This window comes from Ciconia boyciana, chromosome 18 (assembly GCF_034638445.1).
Source record: "Ciconia boyciana chromosome 18, ASM3463844v1, whole genome shotgun sequence".
In the NCBI taxonomy this organism is placed as follows: domain Eukaryota; kingdom Metazoa; phylum Chordata; class Aves; order Ciconiiformes; family Ciconiidae; genus Ciconia; species Ciconia boyciana.
Genome location: NC_132951.1, coordinates 1,243,705 through 1,271,189, shown reverse-complemented (window position 1 = coordinate 1,271,189; position 27,485 = coordinate 1,243,705). Strand labels below are relative to the sequence as shown.

Here is a 27,485-nt window from a genome sequence, read left to right as displayed (position 1 = left end):
TACTAGAATTGCCTCAGTGTCCTGTCAAGTGCTGCTGTAAACCAAGCGATGCCGTACCCAGCAGCTGGCCGAGAGCCCACAGGCCACGCGAACGTGGAACGTGGCAAGTCTACGATATCAAAAGAGTAGGAACACCTCAACATTTCTGTTCTTGTGCTACTGGCAGAGGGGTACTTATAACCTATTAGTCTCAAAATCATACTTCAAATTTTTTTTAATACAGTATATAAAAGTGCAAATACTTCTTACAACTTGCCTTGAATAGGTGGAGTTTAAAATTTCTCTCATCCATCTAAATTAATATTAATAAAAATTCAAACAGCCCTTTATGAAACATGGCAATGCTGGGTTTGTTCTCTTGTCCATACCCCTCACCCTCCCCCCTCCAGCCCTTTTCATTTTCATAATTATATGCAACACATTAAACTCCTCAAAACAATTCAGTGAAGAGAGAGGAGATATGGATTAACAACCCGCTAAGATTTTGGAAACTGGTTTGCTCTAAAAGATGAAAAGGACAAAAGTCTGCTCAGCGATGAAGAACAGCTGCTGCCAATACAACTATTTACCCTCTGACCTCTCCTCTGCCCAGTAAGTGAACAGTGCCAATTGTTTTCTTGTATTATATACTGTTTACAAGCCCCGAGTGGCATGAAAAGAATTAATAATTTAGCTCATGGAGCTGATGACCTTTATTGGGGTACCCCTATTTGCTGAGCAGAAATCAGAGCAAAAAGCTCCCTTGAAGCCACAGGGTTTCTTTAAGAGTTTCTCACTTTACAGCCTAATTGGCCACCATAACATAAATCAATTATTTCTCCTGTTTTAAGCAACAATGCTACCTATTCTCAACCACTCGATTTCCAACTTCCCTTGTATCAAGCCAGGCCTTGTTCTTTGACTTTTACAACTGTATAGTAAACACGACGGCAAGGACAGCTTGGAGAACTTTGCAGGATTAGGAACATTTGGGAACGCTAGCGAAAAGAGGTTATGCTATTTTGAACTTCTCTTGACCTTTGACTGCCCTTGTCCCTGTTTATGCTAATTGAAGGGGTATATGGGCTACTCCTAGAAGTGAACTTAGCCTGAACCTGTGACATAGCATTGGACTTTGAAGATATTGGTGCATGAGTTTGGGTACCCCCTCCCCAAAGGTTGTCATCTTACATACAGGAAGAGTACAGTAGGTAAAACATGGTACCCTGACCAGATGCAGGGATACCCAAGATCAGAATAAGCAGAACATACTGATTCAGTGAGTTGCATCATCTTCCACTGCTTCTGACCACCTGCTAGCCTGCTGAAGATCAATCACACACATGGATCTGTTTGGTAAAAATGTAGTGGTGCTTGTGGGGTTGCAAACAGGAGGACATTTGCATGGTAAAATCTCAGTAAGTTGGATAACATTTTAGTAAAGATTTTCTGAAATATGCATGCTAAAAACAGGAATTCTGATCTTGGAAAAATGCAGATAATGTAACATAGGATTATAGACTTCTCCCTCCCAAAGCTGAAACTGAGGCATCAGAACTTCCAGGTGAGACATGGTACACCATCCTTAAGACCTTGCAGTAGAATTACACTTCTATTATCATTGAATAATTCAGGTTGGAAGGCATCTCTGGAGCTCATCTAGTTGAACCTTGCACTGGAAGCAGACCTAGCTTCAAGGTTGGATCAGCTTGGTCAGTGGTCTGTTCACTCAGACTTTGAAAGTCTCCAAGGACAGAGGCTGCATGGCCTCTCTGGACACACATTCTAGTGCTGCATCACTTCCACTAAGTTTTCATCCCCCTCCCCAAAACGTCCAGTAGGACTTTCCTTTCTAACAACTCATGACCATTGCATTGGCCTTTTGCCATGTACCTTTGAAGAATCTGGCTCCATTTTTTCCTATAGCCCTTTTAAAGAACTGGAAGACTGCCAGTTAATCCCCACTTAGCCTCCTCTTCTCCAAGCTAAACAAATGCAATTCCCTCAGCCTGTCCACATCTGTCACGCCTTCCAGCCCCCAACCATCACAGCAGCCCTCCAGTGGGCTTAGATTCAACCTGTCTTCTGCTGGAAGGCCCAGAACTTCAGAGTATTCCAGATGTGACTGCCATGGCCCAGAGGGGAACGAGCACCTCCCTCAACCTGCTGGCTATGCACCAGCCAGCATGCAATGAGCAATCATCACCACAAGCACACCCCACTGACTCACGTTCACAAGGTTCACCAGGACCCCGGGTCCTTTCTGCAGAGCTGCTCCCCAGCCTGTACTGTTGCATGGGGTTATTAACATTCTAGATGCAGGGCTTGACATTTGTCTCTGTTTAACTTTGAGGTTTCAATCAGCCCTTTCCTCCAGGTTACCAAAGTCCTTTTGAATAGCAGCTGTGCCCTCCAAAGTATCAATCTGGTGTCATCTGCAAGTCTGATGAGTATACTCCATCCCATCATCCAGATGGTTGATGAAATTGCTAAATTCATTGGCCCCAATATTGACTCCCAAGGACAACCACTGAATAACTGGCCACTGGTTAGTCTTTGAACTCTTGACTGCTACCCTTTGAACCAGATAGCACAGCTAGCTTTTCACCTTCATTGGCCTTGTAGCCCAGTTTGGCTACAAGGATGATGTGGGAGACTGCATCAAAAGCCTTGCTTAAGGTTATTGACAAAATCGCTCTCCGCATTCAGGGATCCAGTCATTTTGTCACAGAAGGAATGAGGTTGGTAAAAAACCATGGTGAATGTTCCCAATTACCTTCCTGTCCCCTTCAAGGGCCTGGAAACATCTTTCAGGAGGATTTGCTCCATACTCTTCCCAGGGACTGAGGTGAAGCTGACCAGCCTGCAGTTCCACAGATCAGCTGCTACTCTGCAGAGCTGAGTTAAAGGTGATTCATGATCCCATTTCAGCTACAACTTACTATATAGAGACATTCCTCCCCTTCCCCTACATCAGGTAGGGCTTCTTGTCTCACCTCACTGAAAACACATGCTGTTTGGAAAGAGGAGTGGGAAGTAAGGTCACCTCATGATAAATATTTTGAATTATTTTCATTAACATGGAAAACAATCACAGCCCCTGCTTACCAACATAACTGAAAGGAAACATTCACAGCAGTTTAATGTTCCACAAACTTAAAGAGCTATACCTGCACTGTACTCCTCAATAAACACTATACAGACATTGTTATTTTAAATGCCTGTTTACATTCCAGTAAAATTCTGTCGGCATGGTATCTGATTTATTGATGCCATCAAAAGTCACAGGATTCCTGAAATGCCTCCCGAGACACAAAAATCAAAGTAGAAAGGAGATGCGTGCTGCTGTGGTATCAGCTTTACCACACACGTTATGGACTAGATTTCCAGAAGCCTTCTGCGTTTGCTGAAGCAGAGCGCAGTGCCCCTCTTGAGGGCTGACCGCTACCGCTTCCCCGGGAGATTTGGCAGGCTCTTCTGTAGGATGGGGTGGTGCAGATGGAGTCGCGCTCAGAGCCACCACTGGCTAACAGCCAGGTACATCAGGGCTGCTCTCAGCCAACTGCAGCAGCCAGCTCAATGCTCTAACGGGGGTTCATAGAAGTCTTGCATCTTATTTTAGACTTTTAGGCTACAGAAAGGGAAAACTTAGTACATAGTCAAGAAGCAAAGCTTTTTAGAAAAAGAATTATGATGATGAAAAAAGCCTCCAGGCATGTCCTAAATGAAAAGTGACTTTCAATTAGTGCAAGCCATCAGAAGAGCTCCACAAGGCGTGCTGGGTATTCATTCAAAGGGCACTGAAACTACGATAACCAAGCCTAAAAACATGTCTTACTAAAACATCTAGTTTCTTTGCCTGTAAATTGAGATGTGTTAATCCTTCTCCACAGATCAATACTGAAATGTTTTACTATCGTTTGGTGACATTTCCTTTCACTTTCAAAGCATTGCAGTCAGAACCAAAATTACATGTTCTGAAACACTAAACAACTCCTGAAGAAGGCAGGCTTTTAAGCATTGAGGCAGATCATCAGCACGGCAGTGCATGTTCACATTCAAGCATCACAGACAAATGAGGATTTCAGAATACAGTATTTCCCTTATTCACAAGGCTCATCTGTTTTTAAAAAGGCACTATATCCTGACTTGAGGTCAAAAAAGCCTACAAAATGAAGTAATAACCAAAAGTTATATGCAGTTGAAATTGTATTCTTAATTTGAATTCATCGTTCCAGTTTGCAGTATGAATATTTATACTGGGTCTTCTCTTTAGGAACCTCTTACTATCCAAGATATTCTCTCTGCAGCTATAATTCAACAGTGTAATTACTCTCAATCTTTTTGATAAGCTGAATAAGCCAAAATTATCAGGCTGCCTCAATCTTTTTGGGCAATTCCCAATATTTTAAGATATCAGCATCAGGGTTTTATGCAGCATTACAGTATCAGCATTCCAACCACCACTGCCAGTATTAGGTAGGCAGTAAACGTAGGAGACCTGCTTTTGATTTCCAAAGGACCACATCAGTGCTTTTTGCTACTGCATTGCAATGACAGGCACTTACGCAAATACCTCTACCTGTTTCACAGCCAATGCTTCTCAGCATGCAATGCCCCGTTCCACAGGCATGCTGTCTTTGTCCCTAGACATGACATATTGCATCTTCTACACCTGGAATACATTTTGGTTGAATAGGATGTTGCCTGCCAGGCAGCCCAGACTACTCCAATATTGAAAGATCAATTGCATAATCATTCTGTAAATCTGTGGAAATTCTTTATTTACTTTCTGATCACTGATAAAGTGTTGGCCAACACAAGGCCTACTACTATAGCAAAATCCATCTAGTGAGTCCACTAGAATTACTACATTAAAAATAGAATTAACTGATATTATACAAGAGTGAAGATGCCACTGATATTTTTTTGAGAGTTATCAACCCAGATTAACACTCATCTCCTGATAAATAATAGCACATTACGACATACAGAATATGCCAGAAATCACGTTGCAAATTAGCCAGTGTTCCCAGAGGTGAGTGGTTCTAGACGCCAACCAGTGCTTCAGGCTAGAAACACTACGGTAAACGGACCTTTTCACCACAAAGCAGGTAACGTGCTCTTTTAATTCAGCAGCTAGTGCATGAATGGCACGGACAAACTGGGATCCTGGAGAAGCACTGACATGCGATGAGTCTGAAAACAGCTTTTTTCCCTAACCTCAGGGTTAATTAATTTAACAGCATTTATCTTCAAATTTTAATTAGTGGAGATAATATTACAGCTTCTAACTCTAATGGACTTCAGCTGCACACTGCCAATGCCTACTAGGACTCTGCTCACTGCACTAGCCTGGAGACGAGAAGACTGACTAGTACTTACTAGTGGATGAATCGTGCTCTGTGGGAGGATCTCGACAGAATCCTAGAATGTGAAAAATAGGTGTAAGCACTACACATTGAAACAAGTTTCCTCATTGTTATCACACATACACGGAAAGACTAAATCATCTAAATCAGCCACTGAATGTACCATCAACATTAAAACAGCGTTAGAGGGAAAGAGCTTTACAACTGCCTAGGTACAGTACATTCCTCTAATGCTCAATTATGAAATGAGATGGTTGGGTTGCAGCAGTATGCTCGCTATCATAAAAGCTACAGTGGGCATTCTGTATTTAAACCTACAAGTCTTACAGTTCAGCACATGGAAGTGACATGTTTTAGAAATACAATATATTCTGTATTGTATAAATCAATCCCCAGAGCTGTAGCTCTCGCTGAACATCATGTGAGGACCAAATCAATGAATGAGCTTAACATTTAATTTGTCAGTGTGGGTATAGCTGTGGTTGTTGCTCTTTCATTTCTGCGAGGTCTTCATTTCCTACAGGTCACCTGAAAGTGTTTTGTGGCTCATGCTGATGACTGCAATAAATGACCTGTTCTTCAGAGGCAGAGGGATCAACCCAGAGTTTCCCATGCCTGTGGGAAGCCCAGTTGCATTGCAACGGGGCAGGCGCTTCCAGGCTGGGGCGATGCTGCAGTGAGAGCAGGCACGCCGCTCTGCAGCGGACATGAGACAGCACTGTGCAACACGGCTCATCTGAGCTCCCGTCAGTCGGACCAGCACACACCCTAAACTTGCCCCTGAAACAGATACAGAAATGGCCAGTACACTGCAACTTTACAGTTACCTGGACCCAGACAGCAGTCACGGCTTGCCGTGACTATAATGCCTGCTATGGAATACAGGAGTTTTATACCCTGCTAAAAATGTTTTCCTTCCATTATCGATTCAAGCATCTTGCTCATGAAATTCAGTGATCTACAGCAATTCAGTGAGCCTTCCAGTCTCATTGAGTACTTCTCTTTCAGCCCTACCAATACCAGTATCTTGGGGTTTGTTGGAGTGAAAAGCTTACGTTAAGCATTGGGCCTCCCAGGGATGGGGATTACATACAGGCAAGAATCGAGGGAAATTTGATTCTTTCTCCCCACCTACCTCTCTGCCTACTGTCTACCATGTTTGCAAACCGTATTAGCTCCTGCTGCTTGCAATTCCAGAAACAGTTCCCTTTCTCTTTGGGGCTCATTCCAGCCACATCTGTCTACTGCTATAATCTCATTTTGCAGGATGCCACATCTCTTATTAGCTTTTAATTGTGGTAACGCACAGCTAAGCATCTTAAAAAGCACATCAGAAACTGTTTGACATCTAGAAAATACTCTTCAGGACAGAAGCATCATTCCTAACATTTGGATATTTGTGGATATTTGTCTCTGCTTGTACTAGAAAACTACCTTAAATACAGGAAAAACACCTGCATTTTTAAAGACGGAAGTTCCCATTCTTCTCAATGGGAAAATAATTTTGGAGTGAATTTAGTATACACTGTTGCTCTGAAGAGCAATCTGAAATTTTAATTCTAGTTTAATCTAACTTTATAAAAATAATACAGGAGTTCATGTTTTGCTGGTTTCCATGAAAAGGCAGTGTACAATTTTGCTTTTTTTAATCTCAGGTTTTAAGACATACAATTATAAGTTTTATATTCTAAAGTAATCGTTACATACATTGCTAAGGGAAATCTCTCTACATTCTTCCTTTTGAAGCTGAGTAGTCTACTGGGTGAGCAAACAAAAATGTTTAAAGATCAGCATTTTATACATTTTTAGCAAAACCAGGGTAAACATTCAGTAGCTGTGATTTACCATTCCATTTTTTTATGCAGCAGCAAAAATGCAGCTTAGAGGAATTAGCTCGTCAGTAAATCATCTCCCGCTGTACTGACAGCTGGAGATGTGAAGCGTATCAGTATCTCCCCTTCTGTACGTGCATACAACTTGTTCACCATCCGCTTCAGGAAAGTAAGACCCTGCTCGTGAGCAGGCTGCCATCCCCTGGGTGCAGCCTCTGCCCATCCCTCCCTGGGCAGCCTGCGCCACTCTTCAGCCATCGCCCCAGGTCCACCCCGACACCCAAAGCCCCGCCAGGCCAGCACACCCACGGCAGCCACCCTTCCACCACTACCCAGCAGCAAGCAGGAGCATGCGCTCACAAGAGATCACAGCCAGGCCCAAAGCTGGAGTGTACACACTTCATCAGTGAGCCACTTAAAAACAAATCATCGCTGAAGCCAAGGAGCTATTGCTTGCGCTCCCTCCTGAAAGCACAAAACAAGCACTACAGAAAGCCAGTGATTTCAATGGGCAGCAAATCAAATTAAAAGAAGTCAGGCAACATTTCATTTGAGGGGCAATTCAGGCTGATGCTAGTCTTGTGTGTGGGTGAGGAAAGAAATTCAGTACTTCATTGTATCTGCCAGGGATCCACGTGAGCCTTCCAGCTACCTGACCTGTAGCATGCTCATCTGCAAAGCTTCTCAGTGCAGGGAGAGTGCACTTCAGCTGATTAGTCACAACAAACATTAACATGCTTTTAAAGTTGTAGCTTAATTTTTAATCCCTGGGATAAAAAAAACCAAGGGCTTGTATTCCTGTTGCTCTGCAGGTAGACACTTGCAGCACCCATACAGCTCAAGGATCCCTGGGAAGGCATCACTCCGTGCTATCATTAGGACTGTTCCCTCTCTACAAGGCCATGGCATTAATGGGATATGACCCATGGGTCGGTCTGAGGCTTCAGACCAGCCAGCCAGCCAAGGCAGGACAAGACACAGGCATGGCAATTTACTATACATACACCCTCAAGAATAGTCATACTTTTTTTTCCTCGACAATATTCTCTGCTTTAAACAAGGAACAGAACAAGTCGCTGCAGAGAAGAGGCATGGTTTCAGTTCAGACATCTCCACTGAATTAGTAAAATGTAGAAAAAATCCACGAAAGAGTGGCAGATAAGCGCCCAGCAGCTCTGCCCACTTCCAGCAGTGATTTAGCCTGCCCGCGCTGACTCCACTCCTGCAGCACTTGCCAAGGTTGCAGCGCGAGGTGGACGACTCCTGCAGGGCTCTGCAGGGCAGAAGCAGAGCAGAAGTCCACCACAGCCCACATCTGTTCTGATGTTATTTCTCTGGCAACTGTCTCAACAACACTTGACATCTTCATGCTTACAAACCAGAGACTCTTGAGTTCTTGCCTCATATGTTAATTAGAAATTAATCACTCTAAAAATCAGAAGAACACTCCCACCTAGGCACTCCCTGCTGTTCATCACTGTCATGTTCCACAGATGGCCGTGTTCTGCTTGGCCAGCGGTGTGGGGTAAGCCTTGTCATTTGAGCATGAGCCTACTGCACCCCCTCCCCAACCACAAACCGTGTCCAAACTTGAGAACATCTTACTCTACTAAAGAAAAAAAATAATCCCAGTGTGACCTGATCTTTAGTGGACTGAATAAGATGAGACTGGCTCTAGCACTGCCCCAGTGCTCCTGAGAGGGCCAAGCTGCAGAAGGCAAGCCTGGGAACACCTACAGCAGGAGCTTCCAGCACACAGTCAGCTCCACTCCACATTTCACTTAAGCTTAGTTCATGCAAACCCTCCATTTTTAGGCTATGGATACTTAGGTGGATACAAACCTCCTAGATCTAGGAGAAAGGTGGGTATATACATTACGGCTTACCCCTAGCAGTTTATCATTTTGAGCTACAGGGCGTTACCCTCGTTACTGACAAATAGGACAACTTTTATATGAAAAAGTTTCAAAATTCCTAATAATCAAGGCTCTACCCAAAAAGCAATAGCTCAAAAAGACTCTAAGAAAGAAGTTTCAACATCATTTTAGACCAGACTAGTGCTGAACTAAAAAAAAACCTCAAAGACACCACCAGCTCCATAAGAAAGCTGCAGAGCTGGAATAGCACCCTTTCAGAGCAACAGCCCACAGTAATGACACTCTTGACAGTAGAGCTGAAGCTGTTTAAATTCATACACTTACAGAATGACAAGTAACTCTGTACCTTCACTGACTATGAAAAAAAGGAGGTTTTTTTAAAAAACATTTTAAATATCCAGCTGGATTTCTCATTAAGTAGGGTAAGCCATTACAGTAAGTCTCTAAAAGAAAAAAAATTAAATTTCCAAACAGTTAGGTGTGAGCATGCAGTTTTATGCTCTGGTTATTTCTACATATAGCTCATTTTACTTTTTTTTTTTTTAGAGATGTACTTGCAGTCATTCCACATGGCCAATTTGTGGCTCAACTGCATTCTGATTATTTCTGATTTTCAGTGTTCATCCAAGGCTGCCATGAAACATTTGACCAAACAGCACAGTACACCATTGTACCTAACCTCTTTTGCAATGGAGAAGTCATAAATTTACTTCAAGACAGCTTTAGATTCAAGGTCATTTCAAAGCTTTTAATTACTAACCAGGATTTTGAGATTTTGTCCTCACATTTAAGAGCAGCTGGCAATCTCATTCATTATTAACTGTTACACACGTGCATTGCAGACAAACCATTTTTAATACTTTAGGCAACCGTAGCAGGGCTTGCTGGCTCACCTCGGCACCTGCCAGCTACATCCACAGCTCTGAGACTTGATACGCCCAATAAACCACCCCAGCGTGTCATTTAAAGATTCATATTAAACACCAGGATTTGACAAACTTACAAAGAAATGAATTGAGTATTTCTGATGCAGTGTTTCTCAAGTTTTAAGGGTTAGAAATGCTCCTTCTTGGCAGATATAGGATGCAGTGGAACAGTAACTGTTACTCCTAAGGTGTTTTGCAGAAGATGCTATATGCCAGGAAAATGCATTTAATGTTTGACACAAGTCACTAAAGCCTTGGCTCATCTTTTCCATGAAGACAGCACAGAGGAGGCTGGCCGTCCCCGCCAGCCCCACGGGCAGTGCCTGTTGAAGCAGGCTGCCCGTGGTTAAAGCCCGGCTGGGGCTCCCGCTCTGCTGTCCCCAGGCACTGGGGACCCCGAGAAGCCTCTGCCCCCCCTGCCCTCCCTCCAGCCCTGCCCCGAGGAGCAGCAGCCGCCAGCCCGGCTCTCCCAGCCAGAGGTTGAAGCCCTGCGATGGGGCGGGCGCACAAAAGGCTCTTGCCACAGAGGCTTTTGGCCTCCCACAACCCAGGGAAAACTGGCACTTTCCTGAGCATATTTGCAGAGGAGTGAAGTGCTAGACTTTTTAAAGCTACAACATTTGTTTCAAGTTTCTGTAGCTATTGAAATAAAAAAGGAAGACAGACACAGCACTCGAACCACGCAGCCAAGTCTGAGTCAAACCCTCCGACTACGCACACATTAAAGCGGAAAGCAGCACCAGAACCGGCACCCAGAAGCACCTCCGCCAGCCAGCGGCCAACCCAGCATTAGCACTGCCTCTGCAATTACCCGAGCCACGCTTAGATCAGGCATCGCAGAGCAACACTAAGCCAGAGCTCATTAGGGCCATTAGCTCAGTGCCTCTTATTTCCTACGAGGCATGCAAGAAATGTCTTCCTGGTGAAGGAATTCTAGCCATCTACTTGCCAATGATTATAAGTATTACGGCATTTCTTATGTAACAGCTATTGCATAGGTTTCCATAGAAAGAACAAAGTTAAACAACTCTTGTTCCAATTTATAGCATCGTACTAGAAAATAAGAATTCAAATAACCCCTGTCCACTTGGTACAATAAAATTTCCTACAGATGTTGACAACTACTGTTTACTTATTATTGGGCAACCTATATTTCTATATATTTTTTTAACATAAGTTAAAGATAGAAAAAGAGGACAAGCATCCAGAGGTGCATTTCTTCTGCAGTATCAGTTTGCAATACAAGCTATTTCAAACTTAAGCTGGTTCATAAAGAAAGTGCAAAACTAAAATTCTGATCCTCTAGAGAAAAATACCATGCTGCTGTACTTGCTGCTTACAGAACACAGAGGTTTGGGAACAGGAGACAAAACCTTCACCTATCAGCTACAGAAAGGTAAAGAAAAAACCTCAAAGCAAAACATAGCTCAACTTCATTGCTGGAAACAAAATCTTTAGTTCAAGCTTAGGTTGCCTATACAACATTAAACCCTTTTTTTCGCCAATTGTCTTTTACAAAAGACGGAGTCCTTTACACCGAGGGTGTAAGTTACTACTTGTGAATAAGCACAAACACAACACTTACTCTGTCAACATGAAGGAACATTTTTGGTAGGGCCAGCAATCCCTGTTTCCCACATTGTGTGATTGATTACGCTCTACCCCTTAGAAGAGTTGATTGGTTTCCTGGTGCCAGGAAAATGATTGATGAATATTTCAAGACATGGGCCTCGCTTCCCACTGGGTGTCCTTTTCACATGTCTCCAATGGGCCTGGGGATTTTTTCAAGACTAGGAAGTGTCATTTTTATGGATATCATCCTGTGATAGGGACAGCTCACTGAGCAGAGGCACTATGTAAATCAGAGTGAAATACTAAAGGTCAGCTCAAGTGTTAAGGTGGCAGACCCATGCGGTACGTATCAGGTAAGCAGGAAAATAGAATTGGGCAAAGAAAAGCTTCACAAAGCCAGCAAGCAAAGCAGGAGGCACTGAGTAGCTACACTGTTAGCTTGCTACTGCGAATTGCTAGTAGCAACCTATTACACAACACCGGCACCAAATGCGTGTTTCCTCGGTTTTCTTCCATTTTGTAAAACACTGCAACAGGCCCGTCAGACCCATTCTGGTGGGAGCTGGGGTTTCTTCTCTTTAGACACACACACGCACTTTCAAGAAAAAACAACCTTTAAAGCTCAGAATAGCGTTCTGGCTGGCAAGCACCAACCAAGAATTTCTAATGAAGCAGCAATGATGAGGCTAAGCTATGATTTCCCAGTTTGCACACTGGATGAGTGTCAGAGTTTTATGAATCTTCAAACCCATCTCCAAGCATCTTATAGTTAGCACAGACTTTTCATTTAAAAATCAGATGATGCAATCAGAATACCAGTTAGTTTTTATGGGTGTTCAAGAAAGTTGATTAATCTGACACCACAAAAAAGTGACCCAAATCAGCGTTTCATCACAAGACCGCAAGCTGCAGGAGCGGATCACAAAACCACAGAGCTCTACCACAACAGCTGTAATTTCAAGTAGTTCATACAATACTACCAGGAAAAGCTCTTCCTGCTACCAGTTCTAGCTTTGCAGCTGTAGAAAAGACTCAAGCCTTCATGACCATTATACAGGTGCTTTAAGCAAATATGTCAGTGCGCTGACAAACTGGTATGGAACTGCAGCAGCAAAGTACAGCTCAGTTGTACTGCTCAGGGAGAAGGCACCCTTCCCAGCCCCTGCCAAAGAATACCACCCTGACAGAGCCTGCTTGGAAGAAGCTGGATGCTAAAGCCTGTGTCTGGAATTAATCCACCCCAAAAAAATACCCTTGGTGTATATCAGCACACAGAAACCATCTCAACAAATCTGGGATACTCCCACAAGTAAAGTATAGTCATATGCAAAGATTATCAAACCTAAATTCTTCTAGTACCCAAACCACTCTGTCAACACAGGCTGAGCACAGTGACCCCAACCCCTGCTGAGCTGACACCCTGATCTAACTCCGGGAAAAGCCTACCTTAAATCAAGCCCTGAGCTTACATGCTACTGCAAAATAAGCCAAGATCTCAGCTGGACTGTAACTCACCCTAAACCAAAGCCCCAGTAACCAAGAATGCCATATGACATTATTTGCAGCTAAGAATAATCGCTACTTGTGATCCACAGAAAGGGCATTTCTTGTTGATAGAACAGGCACAGGATAGAGACTCTTCTGGCGAAAGCACACACAAGACATCTGAAGTAACAATACACTTAGGAATAATTCTTAGCAAGTATTGCCAAAAAACAAAAAAGTCAAGTTACAGCTGTCAGACTGAATGAAGAGATTTTTGGAGGACAAGTTGGTGTTTGGCAGAACTTTCAGACACCAAAAGTTCTTTTCAATTTTTTTTACTACAACCATGACAGCCATCATTTAATCACTTGGCTTCATGATCTGAGGGCTCTAAAACAATTCCCACAGATAAACCCTGTGCTTCTCAGAGGTGCCAGAGTCCGCATCAACTAAGTAAAAGAAACCCTAACATTTCCAGGAGCACTGTGCTCGTTTACAGTTTCAGAAGGAGTACACCCGCTAACTGGTTAGTTAACGGTGCAGAGCATCCACCGCACTGACCTGAGCACAACGGACACCTTTAGAAACATGCACCACCACTGCAATTCGTATCTCCTGCTGCAATAGCTGGTGTGGTTTTATATGGCAAGAGAATGTTGAGATTTAGTCCCAAGAGCTTCACAATTCCAGATTATATTTCCATGAAAAATACTTAAGGTTCTAATCAAGTTTCGGCTGAGAGATATTTCCAGACGAGGACATCACAGCAGTTTGTAGTCAGCCTGGCATTAGAGCCTTGCTGAATTATCAGGTTTTTCCTGATGTATCCACAAAGGGAAAAAGCGCTTAGAGATGAACCCTTCACACTGACCAGACACCCCTCTCAGTTTAAATTTCACCACCTATACAAGCCTATAACTGGGACGATTAGGCAACGGGAGGTAGACTTGTAACTTATGCTCTCTGAAGGACGCAGGGTCCACCCTTTGTAAATGAAACCTCCTTATCAAAGAGCTGGAGTAGAATTAAGATACTCCAGACATATACTGCTCTCAAGATAAGTTATTGGTAATCATTTACCAATAAAGAACTTCACTGAAGCTAGCCTATTGGTGGTGTATTTCTTCTTTCTAACAAAACCTGTACAGAATCATTTTTATCAACATATAAAATCTGGAAGTCTTCTAATTAGGTAATTAGAACTGTAATAATTAAGACTAAAGCTAAACCTCGAAGGGTCCTCTTGTCCCCCAACTTCCCTTTCTCAATTAACTCTGCAAAGTGATAACCACTCTGGCTTAAAGGCTAAAAAAAGGAAAGGATCAAAAGGCTAGTTTAATACAGCTGGAGGGAAAGAATGCATTTCAGCTCACCAGCAACCATCTGATGAAACCCTGGGCCAATTCTTTATGTAAATGACTTCATTAGAATTACCAGATTACACTGCTGAAGGCTTTATTTAAATAGGCAGTTTATCGACAGGATAAACTGTGCTCCCAGAGAATGCTAGTGTAAATGCATTTGTTCAAAGCTACCACCATGTAAGAGTTGAACAGTAATTTAATAAACTGCTTGCACATTCCCCCCCACCAAAAAAAAAGATATCACAAACGGCTTGCCAGAGACAGGACAGAAAGATTACTATTGCTTCCCAACAATCAAGAAATAGTCTCCTAGATAGAAAAGTTCCCTCACTTTCTATAATACACTATCTTTATCTGTTTTATAGCAAAGCAGGGGGAAAATCCTATTGTTGCAGTATCACATCACACACTGCATCGGCTGAACCTACATTGCTAGTCCTGTTTTTAGTAGAAAGAGGCATGCATAAACCCATTTTCCTGATTAATGATCTACAGAAGCCATCAATACCAAATTCCAACTTTACACCGAGAGGTATTTTTCCATCTTACCATCAAATCATAACAAAGGAATTAAGTTCTTCCTAAATTACAAGTCTTTTATTTCCTGTCATAGACCGAAGCTCAGAATTCTATTATTTATTACTGTCTATTATTATTTACAAAAGCAAGAGCCATCCACATTCAACAAGCCCATACTGAGTCAAAATAACACTGTAGCTTCTTGTTTATTCAGAGACATTTGACTTTAGCAGCATTGCCATTTGACAACTCAATTTGTTTTTCTTCCTAAATCTTCAAAGAAATGTTTATAGCAAGTAAACTAAGACCTAACTATATCAATGAAATAGTCTTTGTTAAGCAAAGGCTTATCTCATCAGATGCAAAGCAATCAAGCATAAAGAACCACTAAAAATGTCAGTGTGTGCCAGTAAAGTCTGAGCACGCTGTGGAAGAGGGAAGGGATGCAAGCAATGGGATTTTTCTTTGAAAACTTTACATTCTCCGAGCTCTTACAACTTTCCTCTTTTCTCTGGTATGAAGTCCATCCAGATTAGTAATCTACCTATCTGAAACTCTGATAATTTTAAGGGAACACAAAACTCAAGTAGTTTCCCGATACCTAAATCCATCTTCCAAGACCATACTACACAACAAAGTGTCCAAAGTTACCTTAGTTCTAGATAACCACCTTTATCGCTATTTTAGTTAAAGCATAAAATAATTAAAACTGTAAAAGCCATCACGTTTCATTCACGGAGGAAAAAAATGCCAACTGATGCTATAGGGAAACTGGTCTTAAATGGGACCCTTTTGAGAAATAATTGCTAGCAGTGCAGGAAAAATTAATGCCCTAATGGAATTATTTTTAAAAAGAATTCATTTCACTCATCGCCATTGATTTGCTTGATGACAAAATATGTTTCTTACATGGAAGGGGATGTACTCAGATTGGTAAGGGAAAACCATCATCTTGTATTCTAAGAATGTCAAATGCCCCTCAAATAATGAGGCTGTAATTTACCGTAACCGCTGAAATTAAATCATGTAACTGCATTTCAAAGTTATTCTGAGGCTTCTTTCACTGAAGACGCCAATAAACTTGTGGCAGTTTACTCGGGGTTAACACAGAAGCCACGTGCAGAGCTTAAGTTCATTAATGATTTTAACACAGCCACCAAGAATACAATCCTATTTTTATATACATGTATCTGCTGTGTATCTACATATCGTCATACAACTTTAACTGTTTCCATAAAGAGTGAAGATGCTGTACTTCAAGGTATCAAAAGTGCTATGAACCTTCCTTAAAAAGAGGAAATGTTAAAGACTCCTTCTTTGCCATTACCATTTGCAGATATTTTATAAGCCAAAGTAACAAGCCAATCTTTTCTGCTCCTCCCCTGGCCACTGTAGGCTTTAGAAAGACTGAAGGTCAAGCAATGTCTCAACACCGTGCCAGTATTTCACATTTTTTTAAGGCAAAGTAGTAAAAAGTTGTTACATCATCCATTCAAAAGACTAACTGCAGCCACAGGTACAACGTCTATGACATGGAATAGCTGTGCAAGACACAACTAATTCTTAAAACTAATCTGATGACTCAAGAGATTTGTGCTAAATCCACATTTCTGTGGGAAAATAGTTAACGCAGACAAAGCGTTAATATTGCTGCATTATTAAGGACACGAAAGGAACAGACGCTTCCAAAATTAAGTCAGAAAGTTCAAAAAGTATTAAGGATGGCAAGTATCGTCTAATTAAGAGAGGAATAAAGTGTTTCTAGCAGCCTCAAAGGGACAGAATTCACATGACGTTTCAGGGTAATTATAGAAATACCCATTTCTGTAACTGCCAGCACTGTGGGTGTTTTGGTAGCGCCGTATCTAGCCAACCCAGTGATGTTGCCTGATAAGAAGCCTCTTTTGTCTGAGCAAATCCTTTGTAGAAAAGGGCACCTTCGGATGGTAAAATGCAATCGTAAACCATAAAAATTGGCAGGGACATTCAAGTGCAGATGCGGTATCTGCATACTGGAAGTGTAAAAGCGTCCCAAATGGTGCCTATAAACACCCCTGGAAGCTCCCCGCCGCAGCCACCAGCGCACCCTCCAGCGAACGAGCGCCGGGCGCGCAACCGCCCGGGTGCCGGCGGGAGCGAAGGGCAGCGCCGGGCGAGCGGCTGCCGGGGGAGCGGGACACCGCCCGGCCGCGAACCGGCGACCGAACCGGAGCGCTGGAGCCCGGCAGAGCGGGGGAGAGCCTCGGCAGCGTCGCGGCGACCGCGCCCTGAGGCGGAGCGGACACGGGCTTGCGGCGGTTCCAGGAGGCTGAGACGGAAAAAGCCACGCCGCTTCGGGAAAGAGGGCGAAGTACCAGGAAACACCTCGGCTGCGGAGGGGAACTCGCTACCAGCGGAGAAGCCCCGCGTGTCCCACGCCCGTCCCGCACCGCGGAGCCCCGCCGCTCTCCGCCAAGGCGCGTCCCGTCCCGCCGCAGCGCGGCCCGGGCGGCGGGGACCCTGACAGCGGGGAGCCGCGGCGGGCAGGGCGGGCAGCGCGCGCCGGCCGGCGCGGCCCTTTGTTGTGCCCCACGACCGCGGAAAGTTGCGGCCGCCGGGAGCCCCGCGGCCCCGCGACACGCGGGCGCTGCCGGCCGCCGCACCCGGCGGAGCGGCCGAGGGGCGGCAGGCGGAGCCGCCGGTACCGCCGGCACCGCGCCCCGCCGCGGTACCGGCCCGGCAGGGCCCGCGCCACACGGCCCCGGCCCCCGCCCCCCCACCCCCGGCCCTGAGGGGCGCCCGCGGCCGCGCCGGACCCCGCGCTCCACTCACCGTTGCGGGGCGGCCCCTTGGCGGCGGCGCGGGGCTCCGGGAGCTCTGCGGGCGGCTCCAGCTCCATGGCGGCGCCGGGGCCGCGCCGGGCCGGGCCGGGGCGCGGCGGGTCTCAGGGGCCCCGGCGGCCGCGCTGCCCCATGGCCGCTCCGGGCGCTGCTGACAGCCAGAGCCGCCGCTGCGGGCGCCGCGCTCGGGCCGGGCCGGGCCGGGCCGCCCCGCCCTCCCGCGGGGCACGACGGGAAGCGTAGTCCTCCCGCGCCGCCCGGATGTACCCGCGGGTCCGCCCCGCCCCCGGCCCGCCCCGCCCCCCGGCCGGCGCGCGGCCGGGCTGTGCCGTGGGGCCGGTCCCTGCGCCCGCCGGCACCGCCCCGCTGGGCTCCGCGCCGCGGCCCGCCCCGAGAGCGGGCGCCGCGCCCGGCTCCCCTCCGGCTCGCCCGGGCCGGTGCACCGGGAGCGGCGAGGCGCTAGGGGGCACCCGCCGCCCGAGCCCGGAGCGCTGCTCGCGGCACCGTGCGGCCCCGGCGCGGCGCGGGCACCGGGCAGCCCGGGAGAGGGGGCACCGGGCAGCCGCGGGGAGGGCCCGGACGGACCCGCCCGGGGCACCCGCCTCGACAGAGGAGGGGATCGGCCAGCACCGCCCAGGCCGGGGAGGGAGCGGGCAGCCCCGGCACGGGGCACCGGGCAGCCCGCGGTGCCGGCCAGCCCCGTCCGGGCCAGCGGCCAGCCCCGGTACAGGGAAAGCCCGGACGGCCCCGGGGCGGGCGCCGGACAGCTCCTCCCGGGCGGGACCGCGCCGCCCCCGCCGCCGCGGCGCCGCTCCTGGGGCCGGTGCCGCCGCCGGGCCGGGCCGGGCCGGGGCGGGGCGGGCCGGGCAGGCGGGCGGCTCCTCCCCGCCGCCGGGGCCGGGCCGGGCGGAGCGGGCGCTCGGTGCGGGCGCTCGGCGCCGCTCTCGCCATGCGGGCGCTGCTGCTCCCGGCGCTGCTGCTCCCGGCGCTGGCCGCGGCGCGCGGCGCCGCCACGGTAAGCACCGGCCGGACCGGCACCGGCACCGGCACCGGGACTGGGATCGGGACCGGGACTGGGATCGGCGCCGGGGGTGCGCCCACCCGCCGTGCCCCCGCGGGTGCCCGGGAGCGGGCGGGTGCAGCCTCCCTTCCCTGCGGGGCCGGCGCCGTCGCGGCGGGCGGTGCCGGTCAGGAGGCCCCGGCGGCGGCAGCCGTCGCTGCTGTGCCCGGGCGGGCTCCCGGCGGCGTCCCAAGGCGGAGCGGGCGGGGGCGCGGCCCGGCGGTGACCCCCCCCCCCTCCGGCCGCACCGACACGGGCAGGGCCGGCAGCGGGAGCAGCGGGCGGGGGTGCCCGAGCACCCCGGCACCGCCGCGGGCAGAGCGGGCGGCGCGACCCGGCCCCGGGCTGGCACGGGCAGCGCAACCCGCGCCGGGGACCGGGGACCCGCGTCCCTGGGCCGGGGCTCCCCGCTCTGACGCGCAGCGACGGTGTTTTCCTGCAGGAACAGATTTTGGGGCGGCGGTGCCCCGGCGAGCGGCCCTCGGCCACCCGCCCGGCTCTGGCAGCGGCTGGCCCCCCCCCCCCCCCCCGGGGAGCGGGGCAGGGGAGCCGGCACAGCCCCCAGCGCCGACCCCGGGCCGCCCCCGGGTCCGGAGCGTGGGATGTTCCCAGGGCAAGGCTGGTGCGGTTTCGGTGCTGGTGCTCCCTTCGCTGCGGGGGTTTCGGCGGAGGGAACGTTTCGGGCTGCGAGCGCGCCTGGGGGGTTGGAAGGTGCCCAAACCCCGGCGCTGGGGTGACGGGCTCTGCGGTCAGCGTCTGCCTGCCAGAAGGAGCGGCCCGGACAAAGACTTCCCCCGCGGAGGTGAGAGGAGCGCGGGAGCGGGACACGGCAGCGTGCGGGACGTGGATCCGAGAGCCCGCGGCTCCAGCCCTCCCCACGGCTGCTCTCCCGTGGGGTCGGTGTCCGCAGCCGGGCCAGCCCGGGGACATCGGGACCCAGCCCAGCGGGAAGGTGGTGGGAGCAGCCCCCGGGGAGGAAGGGCGCTGATGCCAGGATCACCAAAGCATTGAAAAGCCAAGATTTTCCGAGTCATTTGGTGGAACAAGATGAAAACACAGCTTTTGCTGGCAGCGGTCGGCTTGGGAGCGGTGTCCGGGGGAGCCCCGCGCTGGGCATCCCGGCAGGGTTTCAGGGGTGATGCTGTCTGAAGGACTCTGGGATCCGCAGCCCGTGGACCCCCGCAGTGCTGTCACCTCCTCCGTCCCTCCCTTCGCGCAGGTGCTGCCTGCTGTGCGTGACGGTGTTTTTTCAGTTCTTGCCGTTTGGATGAGATCCCGTCGGTGGGCATTCGTGTGCCACGCAAGCGCTTCGCATGGTCGTGTCCCCGTGACCGACGTGGGATGCCCGAGCAGCGCCAGCGCCTGGGGCCTGGCTGCCCGTCAGCCACGGCCCGGCTCTGCCAGCCCCGCTCTGCCTCAGCTCCCCGTGGTGCAGAACGTGTTTAAAGTGTTGTGCCAAGCCGGGGAGGAGGAGGAAGAGGAGGGTGACATGGTTTCCCTCCTGTGACGGGGACATGCCTTCCAGCAGCTGTGCGAGAGGCGCGCAGCACGGCAGCATGCTTATCAACACAGCGTGTTTTCCTCCGAGACAAGTCCTCTGGCAGCAATCAAAGGACAGCTTAAAAGCTGGCCAAGGTTCATTGTCAAAGGTCCCGCTTTCTCCAAATAATGGCACAAACTCTGTGCTCACATGGACGCTCTTGCAAGAGGTCCCAGAAACTAGGCAGCGCTGGGAAAATTACCCAGCTCGTAAAACTGGGAGTGAGGAAACCCTCAGCAAAGTGCAGGGATGCTCTCCCATGCCAGCCATGGGTGCGCAGACCCACCGTGGAGCTGGGACCTGGCTCTGGAGGAGGGGCAGCACCTGCCTGCCTGCACCCTGGCCTGCGGTCTGCAGCGAGCGAGGGGATTTGGGGAAAGAACCACCCGGAGACCCCGCGGGGCTGCAGCAGCCCCCACAAAGGTTTCTTGGGGAGCTGTTAGGTTTTGTCCCTGAGCAGCTGGTGCAGCATGCTGGCCTTTGGCCAGGGCCATCTCGTGCCCCCGTGTCCCAGCCCACCCACATGCGCCGGGAAGCACAGACTGTCCCCTGAAGGTTCGAGGCGCAGCTGGGTGCAGGCTGGCGGAGGACACCCAGGCAGGCATCACCCTGTGGCCGAGTCACCGAGGCAGGGTGACCCTCTCAGAATGGACCGCGCAGGGGCCTTTTTTTTAAGACTTCCTTGTTTATAGCCATTTCTGTATAAATAGAACACACGGTTCCTGTTTAAGGAAGCCGTTTAAAAGGCAGAACGAGGTTTAATGTTACTACCCCGCACGAAGGCAGGCGGCTGCCCCAGCTGTTGCGCAGCGAGGCACACGCAGCGCCCGGGAAGGGGCAGCCGGTCTCCCCCCGGTCCCCAGCGCCCACTCGCACCTCGACCCGAGGTGAGCGGATTTTTCTGTTGCTGAGCGGCCGCGAGACAAAAGCGGCTGCCGGGCCCCTGGGCCGCTGGCTGCTCGCCCGGCCGGCTGCCTGCCCGGCCGGCTGCCCGCGAGGCTGCACCCTGCCCCGGCCGGGGGCCGTTTGCTGGGACGCAGGAGGGAAACGCATTGAACTGGGAGTCTTTGGGGAAGAGGTTGCCCCTCCGTGGCGCGGGGGAAGCTCCGTTTGCCGGGCCCCCTGTGCACTGCGCAGCGTAAACAGCCGCTGATAGGGCTGCTCTGGGCGCATTTGCTGTGCATGGCTCCAGCCTGCTCGCACCCCACCTCAGCGGGACACGCGGGGCCTCCGTGCCGGCCGTGCCTCCCACCGCAGCGCTGCCAAGGGCGGTGGGAGGGAACGCGCAGCCCGCAGCCGCCTGCTCCCACGGGAACGAGCTTCCAGCATAGGCAGCTGCAGCCCTTCCCTGCGTGGGATTGCAGCGTGTCCCCGGGTGTCGGGCTGTGCTGCGGTAGTGGTTGCTGCACCCATGGTCGGTGATCGGGGTGTTGGTGGGAATGGGGGACCCCAGCCCGGTGCTCATGTGGGGCTCCCATGGGCACACCAGGACCTCACGCGGGGTTCCCACAGGGATGTGTGTGCAAACCAGGACCTGCTGCAGGGCTCCCACGGGGATGCATGTGCGCGCCGGGACCTCGTGCAGCGCCATGCACATGGAGGGACAGAGCTCGTGGCCAGGAGGACAGCAGCCCAGCTCGGGGGCCGGGGAGCTGCCCGGGTGTGTGCGGAGGGGCCGGCAGCTCGCCGCTGGGCTGTGAATCGTCCTGCTTGTTTGCACAAGCGCCGGGATTGCCATGGGGAGGTCAGGGGGCCCAGGGAGGTGCGAGAGCCTGGAGAGGTGGTGTTTGGGGAGGGGGTCCCGCTCCCTGCCCGCTGCTCCCTGCTGAGAGCTTGATTAGATCCTGTTCGATTTACAGCCCTCTGGGCCGCCTGGTGTTTTCCTCCCAGCCAGCGGGACCTTCGTTTCCCTTTGAAAGAGAGAGGCTTTTTTGAAATGCAAAATGCAGGAGGTTTTGCTGCAGTAGGAAGGGAAGCCCCTGGCCCCAGCTGTGGGGCTGGGGGGAGCTGGGGGTCCCTGTGGGCCGGCAGTGCCCAGGGAAAGCCGCTGCCCGGGTGCTGCCAGCGCGTCAGCCCGCTTGGGTGCGGGAAGGATGGTGCCTGCACGGCCGGGGGTGCTGCCCGCTGGCAGGACATCGGTCCTGTGGGCCTCTGCCCTTTCCCACGCCGCACTGTGCTCCGGGGGAGGATGGGAGAGCCAGAGCTAAACTCATTTCCCAGCTCTGCCACCGTTCTGTTTCCCAGGGTGAGTCAGAGTCCCTGCGGGCAGAGCCCTCTCCCTGCGGGGTCACCGCGCTGCCTCTCCCCTTTCTCCCACCCTCCCGGGTGCTCGGAGCGGGCACATCCCTGCACCCGGGGCACCCAGCACGGCCTGGCCGTGCTCCCTGCCAGCCCAGAGGTCCCCCACGGGTGCACAGCCGGTGGCAGGGGGTGAGAGGGACGCAGCTCCCCATCCCGCCGGGCAGGCTGAGCCGCAGCCTTGTTCCCAAGCACAATGCGGCAGGGGGAGAACGGTTCCTTATCTGCAGAAACCAGCCGAAAAGCACCCTGGGCTCCATAGCGTGAGTCAGGGCCATGTGTGGAAACAAGGGAGTCCTTGAGTGTGTGCCTCGGGCCATTGCGGGAGTCTGGAGGGACCGAGCTCACCCCGAGGTGGCTGCGTGTCACCATGAACAACGGACCCTGTGTGGGCTCGGGGCTGTGGGCGTGGGGGGACAGAGGCGCTTCTGGGTCTCTTCGCCACCGTCCCTGCTCACTCAGGTCTTGCTGGAGGCTGGGAAACAGCTACAGAAATGGGACCAAAGTACTTGGGCCACAAAACGCTCCGGTGGCCGCAGCGGCAAACGGCTGCCTGGGTTTCGTCACCATCACCCAGGTGCAGGGCAGTGGGACAGGGTACTCTGAGCCAGATGATGCCCCACGCTCTTCGGGGCACGGCTGGGAGCCCCAGGGGCGGTGGGAGACCTCTGGGCATGCAGCAGAGAGGGAGTGGGCCGTGATGGCTTGCTGGGGTCGGCAAGGCCCTGTGGGACGCCCGGGCGGGACACCAGGCTCACTGGCTGCCCCACTGCTGCGTGTCCCCGCAGGCGCTGGGCGAGGCGGACCAGGTCCGGATGACCTCGGAGGGCTCCGACTGCCGCTGCAAGTGCATCCTGCGGCCGCTCAGCAAAGACGCCTGCAGCCGTGTCAGGAACGGCAGCATGCGGGTGGAGGACTTCTACACGGTGGAGACGGTGAGCTCGGGGGCCGACTGCAAGTGCTCCTGCACCGCGCCCCCCTCCTCGCTCAACCCCTGTGAGAATGAGTGGAAGATGGAGAAGCTGAAGAAGCAGGCGCCTGAGCTCTTCAAGGTATCTACAGGTGTGGCGGGGCTAGGGGCCGGGGGCCAGAGACCCCCTCCCCATGCACAGGCGCCCACGCTCCCCGTCCCTGCCCCGGCAGGCCCACAGGGCCATGGAGCAGTGCGGTTCCTGCCCTCTGGCCGTGAGCGGGGACGTGTGGGGACATCCTCAGCAGCTGCCCCTGCCCCAGCCCTGCCCCAGCCCTGCTCTCCCTCTGCAGCTGCAGTCCATGGTGGACCTGCTGGAGGGAACGCTCTACAGCATGGACCTGATGAAGGTGCACTCCTACATCAGCAAGGTGGTGGCCCAGATGAACACGCTGGAGGAGGTGAGCGAGCTCTGGCAGGCACCGTCCCCGCAGCGTGCCCTGTCTGGGGGTGCCGTGGGCTCCCCGAGCAGGGCTCCACATCTCTCCTCTGCTCCAGACCATCAAGACCAACCTGAGCAGGGAGAATGACTTCATGAAGGAGAGCGTCCTGCACCTCACCGACCAGATGAGACGCTACGAGAACTACTCCGACATCATGATCAGCATCAAGAAGGAGATCTCCAACCTGGGCTACCAGCTGCTGCAGAAGGACGCTGCCGCCATCCCCGAGAGCAAGGCACAGGTACCCCCCGGGGCCCCAGCCCCTCACAGGCACGGCCGGTGCCGCTGGGCTTCTCCTGCTGCGGGTCAGAGCCGAGGTCCCCCAGGCTTGCGGCGGGTGCCGGCAGCTCCTGCAAGCGCATCAGGGTGCGCCGCGCCAGCGTCTGACGGCTGGTGCCTGTGCCCGCTGTCCGGCACGGCGGCGGGAGGGGAGGGGAGGGGGTCTGACCAGGCTGTGCCCCCCAGGACACGGCAGGCGGCCGAGAGAAGGAGGCGGGACGGTACCCCAGCACCCGCAAGGCGCTGGGGGACAGGGCAGCCCCCCGAGTGCCCAAGGAGAAGCAGCTGAAGCCCGAGAAGCCGAAAAAGGATAACGTGAAGGCCAGGGGGGCGTCACACCCTACGCCCAAGCCCAAGCCATCGGCGCACCAGCAAACCGTGGTCCGGGGCATCACTTACTACAAGGCCGGGCAGGCGGGGGCGGCGGAGGGGCCGGCCGGCAGCCGCGGTGAGTCCCCGGGACGGGGCAGGGGGCAGGGGGCTGAGGGCTGGGGGCACCGCCCGCTGTGGTGCTGCTCGGTGGGGCGGAGGGCCAGGGGCCGCTCCCGCCAACACACTGACCCCCCGGCTCGTCCCCCTGCAGAGAACCCCGCGAGGGGGGCGGCTGCGCCAGAGCGGCAGGAGGAGAGGGGTCCCCCGCCCCTCCCAGCCCAGGGGACCCCAGCCCAAGCCGTCGTGCGGGCAGAGACCACCGCACCCAGCACCACGGCTGCGCCCAGCACCGCTCTGGCTCCCCGCACCACCACCCGCAGCCCCCCGCCCACCGTCCTCCGGCAAGGCGCTGACAGCACCGGGGGCCCCGAAACACCAAACAGAGGTGGGTGAGCGGGGGGGCTGGGAGGGGGCACCCGCTCCCATGGTCCTGACGCCCGTGGCCAGGCTGGGCCAGCAATAGCCCTGCCATGGCAAACGGCTTCCCAGCCCTGGCGGAGGCAGGCTGCCCGGGGCAGGGGTAAGCCTTCCTCCTCCTCCTCGGCACCCAGTGAAGGAGGTGGAGTGCGAAGGCACCATCGAGTCAGTGGAGCCCCCCACGGAGCACCACAGCTACGGGCGCAACGAGGGGGCCTGGATGAAGGACCCAGTGGCCAAGGATGACCGCATCTACGTCACCAACTACTACTACGGCAACAGCCTGGTGGAGTTCAGGAGCCTCGACAACTTCAAGCAGGGTGAGGGCTGGCGGCTGAGCGGGCGCAGGGGCCCCGGCTCCTCCTGGGTGGGTGCCCAGCGCCGTGCAACACCATGTGCCAGGCCCTGGGGTGGTGGGCAGCTGATGGGGACCTGCGCTGGGGAGCATCCGTGGGGCAGCGAGGGGGACACAAGTCCCCTGCCGCTGCTGGCACGCTCAGGCCATCATCCATGGGACCCCAGTGCTGTGAGGGGTCCCAACGCCTCTCCTGCCCGCTCGCAGGCCGCTGGAGCAACCTCTACAAGCTGCCCTACAACTGGATTGGCACCGGGCACGTGGTGTACCAGGGGGCCTTTTACTACAACCGCGCCTTCACCAAGAACATCATCAAGTACGACCTGAAGGAGCGGTACGTGGCGAGCTGGGCACTGCTCCACGACGTGGTGTATGAGGACACAACGCCCTGGAAGTGGAGGGGCCACTCGGACATCGACTTCGCCGTGGATGAGAGCGGGCTCTGGGTCATCTACCCCTCTGTGGACTACGACTACTCACAGCAGGAGGTGATCGTCCTGAGCCGACTCGACCCTGGGGACCTCTCGGTGCGCCGGGAGACCACCTGGAAGACGGGGCTGAAGCGCAACGCCTATGGGAACTGCTTCATCATCTGCGGCATCCTCTATGCCGTGGACACCTACAGCCAGAAGGAAGGGCAGATCTTCTACGCCTTCGACACGCACACGAACACGGAGGCAGAGCTCCGGCTGCCCTTCCTCAACCAGTACGCCTTCACCACGCAGGTCGACTACAACCCCAAGGAGAAGGTGCTCTATGCCTGGGACAACGGCCATCAGATGACCTATGGGCTCCACTTCGTGGTCTGAGCGCCCGGCCGGGTCTCAGCCACACCCCTGCACCCACCCTCTGCCGTGCCTGCCCGGGGCTCCCCGACGCAGCCTGGCCTGGCACCCCGGCTGGGCCAGGGCTGCGGCAAGAGCCCGGCTTCCACCCCACAGCCCTCCCCACCCGCTGTGCCCCAGTCACCTGCACCGTGCCTGCTGCGTTGCGGGGCAGGGGGTGCAGGTAAGCGCAGCCCCCAGCAGACACCCCCACGACAACGTGGCCTCTGGGGCCGTGGGGCTGCCCCACGGCCGGCAGCTCGGCCGGCATCGCCTCCCCGGGGACGCGGGAGAGGAGTCCAGCCCCGCGTCCCTGCGGCACCGGGAGGCGGCTGGGTCTGTGCCGCCAGCGACACGGCAGCACCCGCCCCGTGCCACCGCACTGAGCACCCGCTCGCGCTGCACCCAGCCTGAGCACCGCTCCCCGCACACCCCGCTGGACCCTGCGTGACCGCAACCGTCAGCTGCCAGTGGTGCGAGTGCCTTCGCAGCCCGATGCCGGCTGCCTGGGCACCGTGCCCTCGCCGGCCCCTGAGCTGCCGCGGGGCGGGCAGGGCCCCCTCGTTGCCGGGGCAGGAGGAGCAGCTGCCGATTGCTTTTTTAGGAGACGTGATTAAGACGCCTTTGCTTTTGCCGCTCATTAGCTTATTATTTAAATGCATTCACCGGAGCCACGCAGAGTCCCCTCTCCCGGCAGCGGGCGCAGAGCAGCCTGCCCACGGTGCCGGGGTGACCTGCCTGCACACCTGCCTGCACCCAGCTCCGGGCAGGGAGGAGGCGCGCACGGCCGGGAGCCCGCGGCCCTCCTGCTCTCCGCCTAAGGCAGCGCGAGGGGCTGGGAGCGCTTGGCTTGGTTTTGGTCATTTTAGACGTGAACAGTATTAAAAAAATAACAGATGTGAAACCGGGCTGTGTGCGCTGTCGTTTCTCCCGAAGCCAGGCGGGGAGGAGCGGGCAGGGCAGGCGCTCGCCGTCCCCGTCCTGTGGCCAGGCGTGCCCAGGGGTTGCTCGGCACACATGGCTGCTGTTCATCGCACGTCCGGCTGGCGCGGCTCCTCGCAGCGCTCCCCACGCCGAGCCGGGGCAGGGCACCCCACGTCCCCCCGGCAGCCCCCGGCGGTG

At 53.3% G+C, this 27,485-nt stretch overlaps 2 protein-coding genes across 7 annotated transcripts in view; one reads left to right on the top strand and one right to left on the bottom strand.

Moving 5' to 3' along the window:
* NR6A1 (nuclear receptor subfamily 6 group A member 1) overlaps positions 1 to 17,962 on the bottom strand; it is a 99,710-nt gene extending 81,748 nt beyond the window's left edge. For 2 of the 4 annotated variants that reach the window (XM_072882794.1, XM_072882795.1), the window contains exons 1-2: positions 17,738 to 17,962; positions 5,365 to 5,406 (exon numbers count right to left, since the gene is read on the bottom strand). In XM_072882794.1, coding sequence (XP_072738895.1) covers positions 5,365 to 5,406; positions 17,738 to 17,804 — 109 coding nt within the window. In that variant the 5' untranslated portion in view covers positions 17,805 to 17,962. The remainder of the gene's footprint in view (positions 1 to 5,364; positions 5,407 to 17,737) is intronic. The other 2 variants (XM_072882796.1, XM_072882797.1) reach the window with 1 other exon arrangement.
* A 131-nt stretch (positions 17,963 to 18,093) lies between these two features.
* On the top strand, positions 18,094 to 27,265 carry OLFML2A (olfactomedin like 2A). 3 transcript variants are annotated; one of them, XM_072883214.1, is made up of 8 exons: positions 18,094 to 18,760; positions 23,432 to 23,695; positions 23,877 to 24,014; positions 24,112 to 24,297; positions 24,522 to 24,783; positions 24,919 to 25,152; positions 25,319 to 25,504; positions 25,747 to 27,265. In XM_072883214.1, the coding sequence occupies exons 1-8, from the start codon at positions 18,695 to 18,697 to the stop codon at positions 26,346 to 26,348; spliced, it is 1,938 nt and encodes a 645-aa protein (XP_072739315.1). In that variant the 5' UTR covers positions 18,094 to 18,694; the 3' UTR covers positions 26,349 to 27,265. The 3 variants fall into 3 exon arrangements, with proteins under 3 accessions (XP_072739315.1, XP_072739313.1, XP_072739314.1); XM_072883212.1 differs by lacking the exon at positions 18,094 to 18,760 and adding an exon at positions 21,046 to 22,590; XM_072883213.1 differs by lacking the exon at positions 18,094 to 18,760 and adding an exon at positions 21,051 to 22,590 and having other exon boundaries at positions 23,907 to 24,014.
* The last annotated feature ends 220 nt before the right edge of the window (positions 27,266 to 27,485 follow it).